The 15,515-nt window shown below is 33.8% G+C and overlaps 1 protein-coding gene across 1 annotated transcript in view; it reads left to right on the forward strand.

Moving 5' to 3' along the window:
- The window catches only part of DCAF10 (DDB1 and CUL4 associated factor 10), a 49,431-nt gene that overhangs the window by 22,246 nt on the left and 11,670 nt on the right, over positions 1-15,515 (forward strand). The window contains exon 3 of the mRNA XM_081510800.1: positions 9,754-9,951. Within this exon, the coding sequence (XP_081366926.1) occupies positions 9,754-9,951 (198 nt within the window). The remainder of the gene's footprint in view (positions 1-9,753; positions 9,952-15,515) is intronic.

The following is a 15,515-nucleotide window of genomic DNA, read 5'->3' on the forward strand; positions in this document are numbered from 1 at the left end:
CATTATGTATCTTCTATACTAAATAAAATATCTTAGGTTTTTTTTCCCTAAATTTTTCAAATGTATGAAGATGCTTTTATGATGATAATCAGATTTAAAAGTTTGACTGACTTTCCTTTAGCCTTTGTCATTTTGTATTTTTTAAAATCATATAATTCCTGTCAAGTGTGGAAGTCTTTGAAATACTTTAACTTTTAAAAGCCTCATCAATAAATTTAAAACTATAAGGGGAAAAATGGATTTGACAATATAATAATTAAATTTTTCACATAGTAAAAATTATAAATCACATTTAAAGATAGAAACATATGTAAAACATTCAACAGACTGTATCTGAAAAACTGAAGTATATTATCCTTATTATAAACAGACTTTATAACTCAATAACATAATATTGCAAGAGGGAAATCAGTAAGGAATATGGAATAGAAATTCCCAGAAGAAATATAATCTTCCAATTAATATGTAAAAAGTTTAACTTTACTAAAAATAAACATTTCAGCTTAAAACAAGATGATACTTTTTTCCTTGCATTTAACAGAATTAAGGTATAACTTGTGTGGGAAGGGTTTGGAGAAACAGACACTTGTCTAACTGCTCGTGGAACTAGATATTAGTATGTTCTTTGAGGACAATTTGGCTATATATATTCAAAAGCCTTACATTGAAAAAGTCGCTTTTTACTTAGCAATACATTTTTCTGCAAATGTATTTAGAAAAATAACTAGGAATGTGGTTAATGTTTGACTGTTAGGATGTTCATCATAGTGTTTTGAATAGTAGTAAATTGGCAGCAATCTAAACATCCAGCAATTGCAAGTTAGTTTAAAAAAGAGAAAAGATTATGATTCATTCATAGTGAATGCTATTCAGCCATTAAAAATTATTTTGTCAATAAATAATGACATGCAAAATATTTATGAAATAATATTAAGCATGAGATACATGAATTCAGCTAAATATCAATTTCAGTGGTTATTTTTGGTAGTGGATTTTTTCCATTTAAAAAATATTTTCAATGGACGTGTGTTTATAATTAAGAAATAGTTATTGGGAATCACTATAGAATGATTCCATGATTTATTCTCTACTTGTCTCTAGTTTTCCACACATAGCACATCTAACTGCTGTTGCCTCAGAGTACACCATTCCTGTACATACCTTTATACCTTTGTTTACCCCTTGCCCTTAGGGAGTTCCTGCTTATTTTTTAAAAAAACAAGTTCAAATGATACCACCATGAAACATTTCTTAACCGTCCTCTTTTCTTTGCTTACTCAACATTTATTTTGTATAGCTATATATTTATAATACCTTATCTACTAGGCAGTGAAGTGCTCATTCATTTAATAAATATTTGTGAATTTGTGAGTAGGACTCTGTGTGTTAGGTACTACAAGATCTAACCATGAGTTATGCACACAGGTTTTGCCTGCCTTCAAGGAGATTATAGCCTTTTAAAGTTATTCCTTACACTGTAACATTAAGTGTTGTGATAGAAGTGTAGAGTGCTTTGGGAAATTAGAAGATCAATAAATCTGGCCCAGACTGGATATAGAGTGAAATGTTCCTAGAAGGGCTAATTGTTGAGTATTAAAAAGGAAGCAAATGTCATCCAGGTCAAGAGGTAGGGAGAATGTGGTTTCAGGCAGCAGAAACTGCCTGGACAAAAGCCTGGAACTTTTAAAATTGTTGTTTCAGGAAGGCCATTATGGTGCTTGTGGATACTGATTTCTGATAGAAAATAATTCTGTATAATTTTGTCTTGGAGGAAGCTCCAGAATTCTTTTCTTTGAGAGATAAGGTAGTTACATACAATAGTATATGTTAGAGAAAGCATCCTAATACTGAATTAAGCAGAAATTAAAATGTGATAGGTTATAATTTTTAAATATTTGTAAATATATTCCCACTGATTGAGAAATTAGTGTAAAATAATTAAAATCTGAATTATAGAGTATTTTAATTGTTCTGTTTTTGTTTTTTATTGAAGTATAATTGATTTACAATGTTGTGTTTTCTGGGGTACAGCAAATGATTCACTTATATATATTTTTTCATATTCTCTCCATAATGGTTTATTACAACATATTTAATATAGTTCCCTGTGCTGTACAGTAGGATCTTGTTGTTTATCTGTGTTATAAATAATAGTTTGTATCTGCTAATCCCAAACTCCTAACTTATCCACCCCACTTTCCCCTTTTGTAACCATAAGTTTGTTTTCTTGGGGTGTGAGTCTGTTTCTGTTTTGTGAATAAATTTATTTGTATATCATCTTTTAGATTCCACATGTAAGTGATATCATATGTTATCTTCATTTAGTATGATAATCTCTAAGTCCATCCATGTTATTGCAGATGGCATTATTTCATTCTTTTTATGGCTGAGTAGTATTCCTTTATATATGTATATATATCACATCATCTTTATTCATTCATCTGTCCATGGACATCTAGGTTGCTTCTGTGTCTTGGCTGTTGTAATGATGCTGCTATGAACATTGGGGTACATATATTTTTTTGAATTAGAGTTTTTCTGATATATGCCCAGGAATGGGATTGCTGGATCATATGACAATTCTGTTTTTAGTTTTTTAAGGAACCTCCATACTGTTTTCCATAGTGCTTATACCAGTTTACATTCCCACCAACATTGTAGAAGGGCTCGCTTTTCTTTACACACTCTCCAGCATTAATTATTTGTACACTTTTTAATGATGGCCATTCTGACTGGTGTAAGGTGATACCTCATTGTAGTTTTGAATTGCATTTCTCTGTTAATTAGCATTGTTGAACATCTTTTCATGGGCCTATTGGCTATCTAGGTGTTTTCTTTGGAGAAATGTCTGTATAGGTCTTCTGCCCATTTTTTGATTGGGTTTTTTGTTATTAAGTTGTACAAGCTTTTGTAAATTTTGGAAATTAAGCCCTTGGAGGTCACATCATTTGTAAGTACTTTCTCCCAGTCTGTAGGTTGTCTTTTTGTTTGGTTTATGGTTTTCTTTGCTATGCAAAAGCTTATAAGTTTGCATAAGTGCCATTTATCTATTTTTTTCTTTTATATTTCTATTGCCTTGGAAAACCGCTAATTATTTTGTAATCTTGACTGATTCTAATAAAATGTCGCTAAGTGAGATTATTTGGGGAATGCGTTTGAAATAATGGGCTTCCCTGGTGGCATATGGTAAAGAATCTGCTTGCAGTGCAGGAGACCTGGGTTTGATCCCTGGGTTGGGAAGATTCCCTGGAGAAGGGAATGGCTACCCACTCCAGTTTAATAGATTAAAAATGATGGCATGTTTTCCCCCTTTTTTGGTGAACGAAAGATTTTAAAAATTCTGTAGCGCTTTACAATTTTAAGGGCTTCGCTGGTAGCTCAGCTGGTAAAGAATCCGTCTGCAATGTGGGAGACCTGTGTTCGGTCCCTGGGTTGGGAAGATCCCCTGGAGAAGGGAACAGCTACCCACTCCAGTATTCTGGCCTAGAGAATCCCATGGCCTGTATAGTCCATGGGGTCACAAAGAGTCAGACTCGACTGAGCAACTTTCGCTTTTACTTTACAATTTTAAAAAGTTTCACATAGATGATTTCATATAATCCTGTAGTAACCCTCCCCTTTCCCCTTCCTATCCCTCTTCTGCCCCTCCTTGCTTCCCTCTTCCCACTGCTGGTAACCACTAGTTTATTCTCTGTATCTGTTCATCTGCTTCTTTTTTGTTTTATTCACTAATTTGTTTCTATTTTTTAGATTACACTTATAAATGATATCATAGAGTATTTGTCTTTCTCTGTTTGACTTATTTCCCTTAGCATAATGCCCTCCAAGTCCATCCATTTTGCTGCAGGCAAAATTTCATTCCTTTTTATGTCTGAGTAGTATTCCATATATATACACCACATCTTTATCCATTCATCTGTTGATAGACACATGGGTTGTTTTCATACCACAGCAATTGTAAATAATGCTGCTGTGCACACTGGAGTGCATATGTAGTTTTGAATTTTTTTTTTTTCAAATATATATCCAGGAGTAGAACTGTTGGGTCATATGGGTCTAATTTAGTATTTTGAGAAACCTGTTTTCCACAGTGCCTGTATGCATACATTCCCACGAGCAGTGTATGAGGGTTCCTTTTTCTCCACATATATACCAGCATTTGATACTTGTGTTCTTTTTGATGATAGCCATTCTGACAGGTGTGAGGTGATACCTCATGGTGGTTTTTAAATTTATGTTTCTCTGATTATTATTGATATTGAGCGTCTTTTCATATGCCTGTTGGCCATCTGCATTTCAACTTTGGAAAAACATCTGTTTTCCTCTGCCCATATTTTAACTGGGTTGTTTGTTTTTTTGATGTTGCGTTGTGTAAGCTGTTTATATATTTTGGATATTAACCCTTTAACAGTCATATCATTTGCAGTAACTTCTCCCATTCAGTAGGTTGTCTTTTCAACCTATTTTGTCAGTAACTTCCTTTACTGTACAAAAGTTTTTAAGTTTAAAAAATTTTTTTATTAATATATTAATGTGGTTCACAAGTTATACATAGCCATAAAATTATTTTGAAATATATATAATCACTAAGGAACAACATCTTCCAACCCTAAGTCCTTTTTTCATTTAAAAAACAATTTTTATTTTATATTAGACTATAGTTGATTTACAATGTTGTATTAGTTTCAGGTGTACAGCAAAGTAGTTTAGATTCTTATATATATAGTTAAGTGTATGTATGTATATGTGTGTGTGTGTGTATATATATATGTATGTATGTATAGGTCCTTGTTGATTATCTGTTTTATATATAGTAGTGTGTATATGTTAATCCCAAACTCCTATCCCCTTTCCCCTTTGGTAACCATAAGCTTGTTTTCTAAGGCTGTGAGTCTATTTCTGTTTTGTAAATAAGTTCCTTTATATCATTTTTCTAAAATTCCACACATATAAGTGACATTATATGGTATTTGTCTTTTTCTGACTGATTTATTTCACTTAGTATGATAATTTCTAGGGCTTCTCAGGTGGCACAGTGCCTGCCAATGCAGGAGATGCAAGAGACACAGGTTCAATCCTTGGGTCAGGAAGATTCCCTGGAGTAGGAAATGGCAACCCACTCCAGTATTCTTGCCTAGAAAATTCCACATATAGAGGAGACTGGTGGGCTACAATCCATGGGATCACAAAGAGTCGGATGCTGCTGAGCACGCATGCACGATACTGTCTAGGACCATTCATGTTGCTCCAAGTGGTATTATTTCATTCATTTTTTTTTTCTATTTATGTTTCTTAATATTTGTATTATTTCTATGCATCTATTTCTTATACTGAATTATAGAGTATTTCATTCTTTTTTATAGCTGAGTAAAATTCTATTGTATATATGTACCACATCTTTTTTAAATTTGAAGTATAACTGATTTATACAATGTTGTACTAAGTTCTGCTGTATGGGTGACTCAGTTATATATATATATATATATATATATATATACATTCTTTTTTATGTTCTTTTCCATTATGTTTTATCCCACCAGATTAGATATAGTTCCCTGTGCTATACAAGGTACACAGGTAGGACCTTGTTGTTTATCCATTCTAAATATGTCAGTTTGTATCCACTAACCCCAAACTCCCAGTCCATCCTTCTCCTGCCCAACACCCCCACCCCTTGGCAGTCACAGGTCTGTACTCTGTGTCTATGAGTCTGTTTCTATTCTGTAGATAGGTTCATTTGTGCCATATTTTAGATTCCACATGTAAGTGATAATCATGTGTTATTTCTCTTTCTGACACTTCACTTAGTATAATAACGTCTGGTTGCATTCATGGTGTCTGCTAATGGCATTATTTCTTTCCTTTTTATGGCTGAGTAGTAGTCCATTATATTGGATTGGCCAAATGAACTTTTTGGCCAACCCTGTATATATATATATATACATATATATATCCATTCATCAGTCACTGGACATTTAGGTTGCTTCCATGTCTTAGCTGTTGTAAATAGTGCTACAATGAACATTGGAGTGCATGTTCCAAATATTTTCAAAGTACGGTTTTTTTCTGGATATATGCCCAGGAGTGGGACTGCTGGATCATATAGCAGTTATGTTTTTAGACTTTTAAGGAACCTCCATACTGTACCCCATAGTGACTGTACCAGTTTACATTCACAGCAACAGTGTAGAAGGGTTCCCTTTTTCCCACACCCACTCTAGCATTTATTGTTGTAGACTTTTTGTTGATGGCCATTCTGATTGGTACCTCATTGTAGCTTTGATTTGCATTTCTCTAATAATTATCAGTGTCCAGCATGTTTTTCAAAAGATTAGCATCTTTTCATGTGCTTTCTGGCCATCGGTATGCCCTCTTTGGAGAAATGTCTAGATTTTCTGCTCACTTTTTTGATTGGGTTGTTGTTTTGATTTTGAGCTGTGTGAGCTGTTCGTATATTTTGGGGATTAATCCCTTGTTGGTCAAATTGTTGGCAAATATTTTCCCTCATTTTGTGGGTTGTCTTTTCATTTGGTTTATGGTCTCCTTTGCTGTGCAAAAGCTTTTAAGTTTAATTAGATCCTATTTATTTTTGTTTCCTTTGCTTTAGGAGACAGATCAAAAAAATAAATAATGCTGTGTTTTATTTCAAACAGTGTTCTGCCTTATGTTTTCCTCTAGGAGTTTTATAGTATCTGGTCTTACATTTAGGTCATTAATCCATTTTGAATTTATTTTTGTATATGGTGTTAGAGAATGTTCAAATTTCATTCTCTTACATGTCTAGTTTTCCAGCACTACTTATTGAAGAAACTGTTTTTTCTCCATTGTATATTCTTGCCTCCTTTGTCGTAGAGTAATTGACCATAGGTGTGGGGGTTCATTCCTGAGCTCTCTATCCTGTTCCATTGATCTGTGTATGTTTGTGCTAGTACTATAGCGCTTTGATTATTGTAGCTTGGTAGTATTGTAGCTTGGTAGTATAGTCTGACTGAGCAACTTCACTTTCACTTTTCTCTTTCATGCACTGGAGAAGGAAATGGCAACCCACTCCAGTAATCTTGCCTGGAGAATCCCAGGGACTGGAGCCTGGTGGGCTGCTGTCTATGGGGTCACACAGAGTCAGACACGACTGACGTGACTTAGCAGCAGCAGCAGCAGCAGTATAGTCTGAGGGCTTCCCTGGTGGCTCAGATGGTAAAGAATCTGCCTTCAATGCAGGCGACCTAAGTTCGATCCCTGGGTTGGGAAGATCCCCTGGAGGAGGGCATGGCAACCCACCAGTATTCTTGCACTGAGAATCCCCATGGACAGAGGAGCCTGGCCAGCTACAGTCCATGAGGTTGCAAAGAGTCAGACACGAGGAGTGACTAAGCACAGCACAAGACAGTCTGAAGTCAGCATGATTCTTCCAGCACTGTTCTTTCTCAAGATTATTTTGGCTATTTTGGGTCTTTGTGTTTCCATACAAATTTTAAAATTATTTGTTCTAGTTCTGTGAAAAATGCCATTGGTATCTTGATAGGGATTGCATTGAATCTGTAAACTGCCTTTGGCAGTATGGTCATTTTAACAATAATAGTAGATCTTCTATCCCAAGGACACATATCTTTCTGTGTCGTCTTCTCATCTTCAGTTTCTTGCATCAGTGTATTATAGTTTTCTGAGTATAGGTCTCTTATCTCCTTAGGTAGGTTTATTCCTAGGTATTTTATGCTCTTTGACATGATGGTAAATGGATTGTTTCCTTAATTTCTCTTTTTGATAGTTCATTGTTAGTATATAGAACTGCAACAGATTTCTGTATATTTTGTATCCTGCAACTTTACCAAATTTGTTGATGTGCTCTAATAGTTTTCTGTGATATCTTTAGGATTTTCTGTTATGTAGTATCATGTCATCTGCAAACAGTGGCAGTTTTACTTTTTCCTTTCCTATTTGGAGTCCTTTTATTTCTTTTTCATCTCTAATTGCTGTGGATAGGACTTCAGAATAGACATCCTTGTTTTGTTTCTGATCTTAACACATTATTGACTGGGGGATTTTTGCCGAATAATGCAAATGCCTGTGGCTGGCAATTTGTTATGTAAATGAATATTGAAATGTCCCTGGTAAATAATTTTGGGGTAAAAAAAGACATATTGGTACATCTCTGATCGATAATGTGGTAAAAGGAAAATGCCCTCAGCTTTTCACCATTGAGTATGATGTTAGTTGTGGCTTTGTCATATATCACCTTATATTAAGACAGATTCCCTCTATACCTGCTTTCTGGAGAGTTTTTAATCCTAAATGGATGCTGAACTTTATCAAAAGCTTTGTTTCCATATGTTGAGATGATCATATAGTGTTTATTCTTCAATTTCTTAAGGTGGTTTATCACACTCATTGATTTGTGGATATTGAAAAATCTTTGCATCCCTGGGATAAAATCCGACTTAATCATGGTGTATGATCCTTTTCATATTGTTGGATTTAGTTTGCTAATATTTTGTTGAGGATTTTTGCATCTGTGTTTATCAGTGAAACTGGCCTGTAATTACTATGTGCATGTGTGATATCTTTGACTGGTTTTGGTATCAGGGTACCAACTCATAGCATGAGTTTGAGAGTATTCCTTTCTCTGCAATTTTTTAGAATAGTTTGAGAAGGATAGATTTTAACTCTTCCCTAAATGTTTGGTAGAATTCACCTATGAAGCCATTTGGTCCTGGACTTTTGTTTGTGGGGAGTTTTTATTTTTTAAATTTTAAAATATTTATTTATTTATTTACTTGGCTGTGAATGTGGCTTTCAGGATCTTAGTTCCCCATCCAGGGATGGAACCTGGCCCTCAGCAGTGAAAGCAGAGTTCTAACTACTGGGTCATTAGGGAATTCCTGTGAGAACTTTTAAAATTACTGATTGAATTTCATTACTGATAATTGATCTGTTCATATTTTCTGTTTCTTCCTGGTTCAATCTTGGTTCAAGACTGTACCTTTTTAAGAATTTTTCCATTTCTTCTTCATTGTCCTAGAAGTGAGATTATTTGGGGAATGCCTTTGAATTAATTGGGCTTTCCTGGTGGCTCAGTTGGTAAAGAATCTGCCTGCAATGCAGGAGACCAAGGTTTGATCCCTGGGTCAGGAAGATCCCCTGGAGAAGGGAATGACAACCCGCTCCAGTATTCTTGTCTGGAGAATTTCATGGACACAGAGGACCCTGTGGGCTACAGTCCATGGGGTCACAAAGAGTAGGACACAACTGAGTGACTAAACACTTTCAGTTTCACTTTGAATTGATTAAAAAATTTTTTATGTAAAAATATTTTAAAGAGAAATGTACACTAAATAGAACGATGTTATTTGTAGGAAAGTAAATATTTGTCATAATTTTGAACACTTTATGCTTAACATGTTTCACCTGCAATTAAGTATTCAAAATCTCCTTTGTCTCCTATTGTTTCTTGCCATTTGTATTTCCTATACAGATTCTAAAATTCATTTTCTCTAGCACTGTTCTGTAAACACCCACCTCTATTCCTGGTTTTCAATAAAATAATTTAAAACAAGTAAATAAAATTACAACATGGTCCTCATTAACTGCTAGTATCCTCTGGTTATGTGAAATATACTTACTACTATTATATATTAGAATCACTGGCTTTGTACAATGAGTTTGTAGTCCTTTTTTGGTTTGTTTTCTTGATTAGGTAACATGCAGTTTTCTTTAATAAGAGATTAAATAAACCAGTTTTTCTTTTCTGCTTTGTAGATTTCTTGATAACCGGCTGTTTGCTACCTGTTCTGATGACACTACAATAGCCCTATGGGATCTGAGAAAACTGAACACGAAAGTATGCACTTTACATGGTCACACTAGCTGGGTGAAGAACATCGAATATGATACTAATACAAGACTCTTAGTAACGTCAGGATTTGATGGAAATGTCATTATTTGGGATACCAACAGGTTTGTGAATAGGAGACTATGTTAGGATTATGAACAACAAAAAAATGTTTTTAAAATGGTAAAAAAAAACTCAGTGTTCTGTCTTAGCTCTCATGTTTCTTTAGAAGAAAGAAACTGGCTTTGGGAAAAACAATCAGAAAGTGATTCTATCTTTAGTTCCTTGCACTTAGTCTTACATCGTGACTAAAAAACTTGGAGAAAATTATGTAGAAAAGAGACCAGCTACTTGGTAGTTAAGACCAAGTACCAAATACTTAACCAAGACCAAGTTAATGATGAAAACTGGTTTATAAGATAAGTTTCCTGAATTTTAGGAAAATTATTTTTGTTATTTCCTTTATGGAACTGAAATGTTTTCCTTTGATCCTTCAATTCTAAATCTATTTTGTAAATTTTGAAGTTTGTTTTCATGCATTAGAAGAGTAGTTTCTCAGTTAGAGTGGTACTGATGTTAGGGGAATGTTTAGAAATAATATGTGGTGCAGTTTTAGTTGTCACTACAAGAGAAGAGATGAGGATTTCTACTCATGTTTAGTCAGCAGAGATCAGAGTTTGTAAACATCCTGCAGTTTGTAAACACTTTGCACAGTGAACCAGTCATCCCATCTAAATTGTCACTACTGTCTGTGTTGTGAAACACTTCAATAGAATATCTCCTGATAGAGAACTGAAAGAGTTGAAGTTTGGGAAATAATTATAATGTTTCTGAAATACTCTTTTTAGAGCTCATATGTAAAACTAGGAATATTCTTAAAGATTTCTAGTTGTGCATAGTGTTTGAGCCAAGCATAGAGCTACTGATAATCTTTAAGACAAGCATACGTGTTTCAACTTAGAACTAATTATTTTTTAATTTAGAAGATTTTAATGTTAATAACCTTGACTTAGTTGGCAGATGTAGAATGCTGCTGGCAAATAGTGAATACATCCTCTGAAGCAGAGTTTGAACATGTACAAAAATTGAGTGTGTTCTGGACTACAAAGTAAGTCTCAACCAGTATCAAAGAATTGTTATCACACAAATCTTTCCTCTGACCTCAACAGTTTAATTAACTACAGGTAAATTAAAATTCCCAGGTTTGGAGACTTATAAACTTACCTCCTAAATAATTGATGGATGAAAGAAAAAAATCAGTGAAGTCAAAAGACAGACTAAAAATTAATGAACTAGACATCTTACTCAAAAAACTTGAAAAAAATAAAAAAGTAAATCTGATGAAAGTAGATATATAGAAATGATTAAGATAAAAGCAGAAATTAATGAAATAGAAAATGAAAGTACAATAAATATTTTTTAAAAGCTTGTTCTTTGGTAAGATACATTACAGAAAAAAGAGAGATGACACAATCTTAACGAGAGACAATAAAAAATACAATATAGAGTAAAATAATGTCACTGTTATGCCAATATACTTGAAAACTTTGATGAAACTGACAGATTACCCAAAAAAATACACCTTTGCAAAAGTGATCAAGGAAGAAATAGAAAACCTTAAATAGACATTATCAGGACAGATATTTAACCATTATGCACTGGTTCAGCTGAAAAGGTTGTTAAAAGATTGAATTTCTTCCAAACTAACTAATAGATAGTTACTGTCATGAATCATCCTCAGGTGTCATATCCTAGCACCTTCTGGGTACCCTCGAACCTCTCTAGAGATAATACCTCCCTCAAGATCTCTCTTTATGATATAGTAGCCAAAGTCCCTCTTACATAGTAAGCTAACTGCAGGATCCAGTTGCAGCACTGAAACTCTGGAACTCAGGATCCAATTCCAGCATCAACTCTGGCTAGTTTTCATGCAGGGCTGGTTATTTAAATATTCTGAACATCACCTCTGCTTTAACCATTAGAGAAATGAAAAAAAAAGTCAATTAAAACATATCTACTAATAAAACAGCAGCATGTCAGTTTTACAGGTGACTTCTACCAAATAGTACAAGAATCAGAACATTCTAATTTTATTAAACTGTCCAGATTGCAGAAAAATGGAATTCTTACCTTAGGAATGAAGCTGGTATGACCTTGATACCTAAATTCAAAATGAAAGTTCAGTCTGTAATATGAATGTAGATGTGATTATTCTAAATAAAAAGAAAGGATCCTGTAAGAAATTAATCAAAATCATCATGACCACTTTGGGTTTATTCTAGAAATGAAAAGATGATTTAGCAGTAGAAATTCTGTTAGTATAATTTATCACATTAACAGATTAAATAGATAAATCCTTATGATTGTATCAACTGAAGAATAAAATTCAACAATCATTCACAATTAAAAGGGATATTACCAACCTTACAGAAATTAAAAGGATTAAAAAGGAATACGTGCTTAGTCGCTCAGTTGTGTCCTACTCTTTGCGACCCTTTGGATGTAGCCCACCAGGCTCTTCTGTCCATGGGATTTTCCCAGCAAGAATACTGGAGTGCATTGCCATTTTCTTCTCCAGGGGATCTTCCCAACCAGGGACTGAACTCATGACTCCTGTGTCTCCTGCATTGTAGGCAGATTTCTTCACCTGCTTAGCCATCAGGGAAGCCCCACAAAGGAACACAATGAACAACTATATGGCAACAAATCAGACAACTTAGATAAACAAATACCTGCAGAATCACAAATTACTTAAACTAACTCAAGAGCAAACAAAAAATCTATAGACCTACTGACCTATATAGCAAGTAAAGAAATTGTATTGGCAATTTAAAAATCTTCCCACAATGAAAAGCCCAGACTCATAAGTCTTCACTTACGAAGTTTGGTGAATTTTACCAGACATTTACAGAATAAATAATATCAGTCCTTCACAAAGTCTTACAAAAAATAGGAAGGGAGAGCACTTACCAACTCATTTTAAGAGGCTGGTATTACTCTGATACCAACCTAGACAAACATCATAAGAATAGAAAACTACAGATAATATCCTTTTGATAGTTTGATAAAAATTCTCAACAAAATATTAGCAAATCTAACCTAGCAACACATATAAGGGATTATATGTCACAACCAGTGGAATTTATTCCAGGAATATAGGTAGGGTTGGTTAAACATCTAAAAATCAATTAGTGTAATATATTAATAAAGGTCAAAGCCCATATATATGATCATCCAAATAAAGGCAGAAAAAACACTTGACAAAATCCAGTACCCATCTGTGATAACACTAGGAATAAGAAGGAACTTTTTCAACTTGATAAAGGACAGCTATAAAAAGCCTACAGCTCAAATCATACTCGGTGTTGAAAGACTAAAAACACCCCCACTAAGACTGCGAACAAGGCAAGGATGCCTACTCTCACCACTTTTATAGAACATCTTAAGGGACATGCACTGAAAGTACATTCAGACAAGAAAAATAACAGGCATTTAGACTGTAAAGAAGTAAAATTATCTATATATATAAGATATGAACTTACATATTAAAAATCTTGAATTCACAAAACTACTAGAACTAACAAGTTCGGCAAGGTCATAAGATATATAAGATTCACATATAAAATTATATTTCTGTTCATGAGCAATGAACAGTCCAAAAAAGAATGAAAAGAAAAATTCCACTCATAATAGCATCAAAAAGAATAAAATGTATAAATGAATGGAGAGACCCTTCCATGCTCTCAATATCATTAAGATGGCAGCTCTCTCAAATTAGTATATAGATTCAATGCAATCCCTATCAACTCTAGCTGCCTTTTTTTTTGGACAAATTGTCAAACCAATTCTAAAATTTGTATGGAAATACAAATAACCCAGAATAACCAAAACAATCTTCAAAAGGAAGAATGAATTCGGAAAATTCACACTTCCTGACTTCCTGATTTCGGAGATTTCTACAGAGCCTTAGTAATCAAGGCAAGGTGGTACTGGCATAGGAGAGATATCTAACATAAATTACGGGAACAAAATTGAGAGTCCAGAAATCAACCCTTGTATTTATGAGCAGCTGATTTTCAACAAAGGTGCTAAGGTAATTCAGTGGTTCAGGAAAGGATACAGATGATATGAGCAGCCAGATACCCACATGCAAAGAGATGAATTTAGACCATTGTCTCATATCACAGAAATGAATTCAAAATGTATTTCAACCTGAACATAAGAGCTGAAACTATATAACTCTTAGAAGAAAACATGTGAGTGAATTTTCATATAACACCAAACTGATTTTAAAAATTGATAAAATGGACTTCATTAAAGTTAAAAAGCTTTGTACATCAAATGACACTAAGAAAATGAAAACAAATACTACAGAATGGGATAGCATATTTGTAGATCACATTTACTAAAGGGTTTGTGTCCAGAATGTATAAAGAATACTTCCAGCTCACTTAAATGTATACAAATAACACACTTTAAAAATAGGCGAGATATTTACATAGACATTTCACCAAGGGCAGTATACAAATGATTAATAAGCACCTGAATAGATGTATGACATCATTAGTCTTAAAGGAGATGCAAATTAAAACCGAAATAAGATACTACTTCCTATTCAATAAGATAGCTTTAACAAAAAAGACAGCAACAAATACTGACAAGAGTATGAAGAAACCAGAATCTCATATTGCTTGTAGGAAAATAAAACGATACAGCCATTTTAGAAAACAGTTTGGCAGCTTCTTAAAATGTTAAACATAAGAGTTGCCATATGATCCAGCAATTCCACTTCTAGGTATCTACCCAAGAGAAATGAATACATATGTCTGCACAAAGAATGCTTATAATAATATTATTCATAATAGCAGAAGAAAATAGAACCAGTTCAAATATTTATTAACTGGTAAAAGGATGAACAACATGTGATGATATATTTATACAGTAGAATACTACGTGATAATGAACAAAGTACTGTTAGGTGCTACAAAGACGAAGCACCTCAGAAAAGTTAAGTGAAAAAGCTAAACCAGAAGACAATTTACTGTATGATTCTATTTATATGAAATGTCAACAACAGGCAGATCTATAGAGACAGGAAGTAGTACTGGTTGCCTGTGGCTGGGAGTCAGAAAGGGAGTAACTACTAATGGGGAAGAGGGATTTTTAAAGTGATGAAAATGTTATAAAATTGGGTTATATTGATGATTGCACAACTCGGTAAATTTACTAAAAAAAAATCATTTAATCGTACACTTAAAATGAATGAGTTATGGTATGTAAATTATACCATGATAAAACTGTTAAAAACAATCTGTTAATTAACTAGGCATAGAAGGAAACCCATTAGAAGTATGCGCTAAAAACCTATAGCACATTTTTAAATGGTGAAATTTTAGAAGTTTTCTCTCTAAAATCAGGAAGGAGAACATGCTTGCTATTACTATTACTGTTCACTATTGTTTTAGTGTGGAGGGAGGCAGGGTCCTAGTTGATACAGTAAAATAAGTAAGGATTGGAATATATAAGAATTGGAAAAGAAAAAATGAAACAACATTCACAGATGATATGATTGTCTATATCAGGCTGGCAAACTTTCTATAAAGGACTGTGTAATAAATATTTTAGACTTTGTCTGTTCTACTGGGGCTTCCCAGGTGGCATTAGTGGTAAGGAACCTGCCTGCCAACGC

This window comes from Giraffa tippelskirchi, chromosome 1 (genome assembly GCF_054371585.1).
Source record: "Giraffa tippelskirchi isolate mGirTip1 chromosome 1, T2T-mGirTip1v1.2.pri, whole genome shotgun sequence".
NCBI lineage: Eukaryota > Metazoa > Chordata > Mammalia > Artiodactyla > Giraffidae > Giraffa > Giraffa tippelskirchi.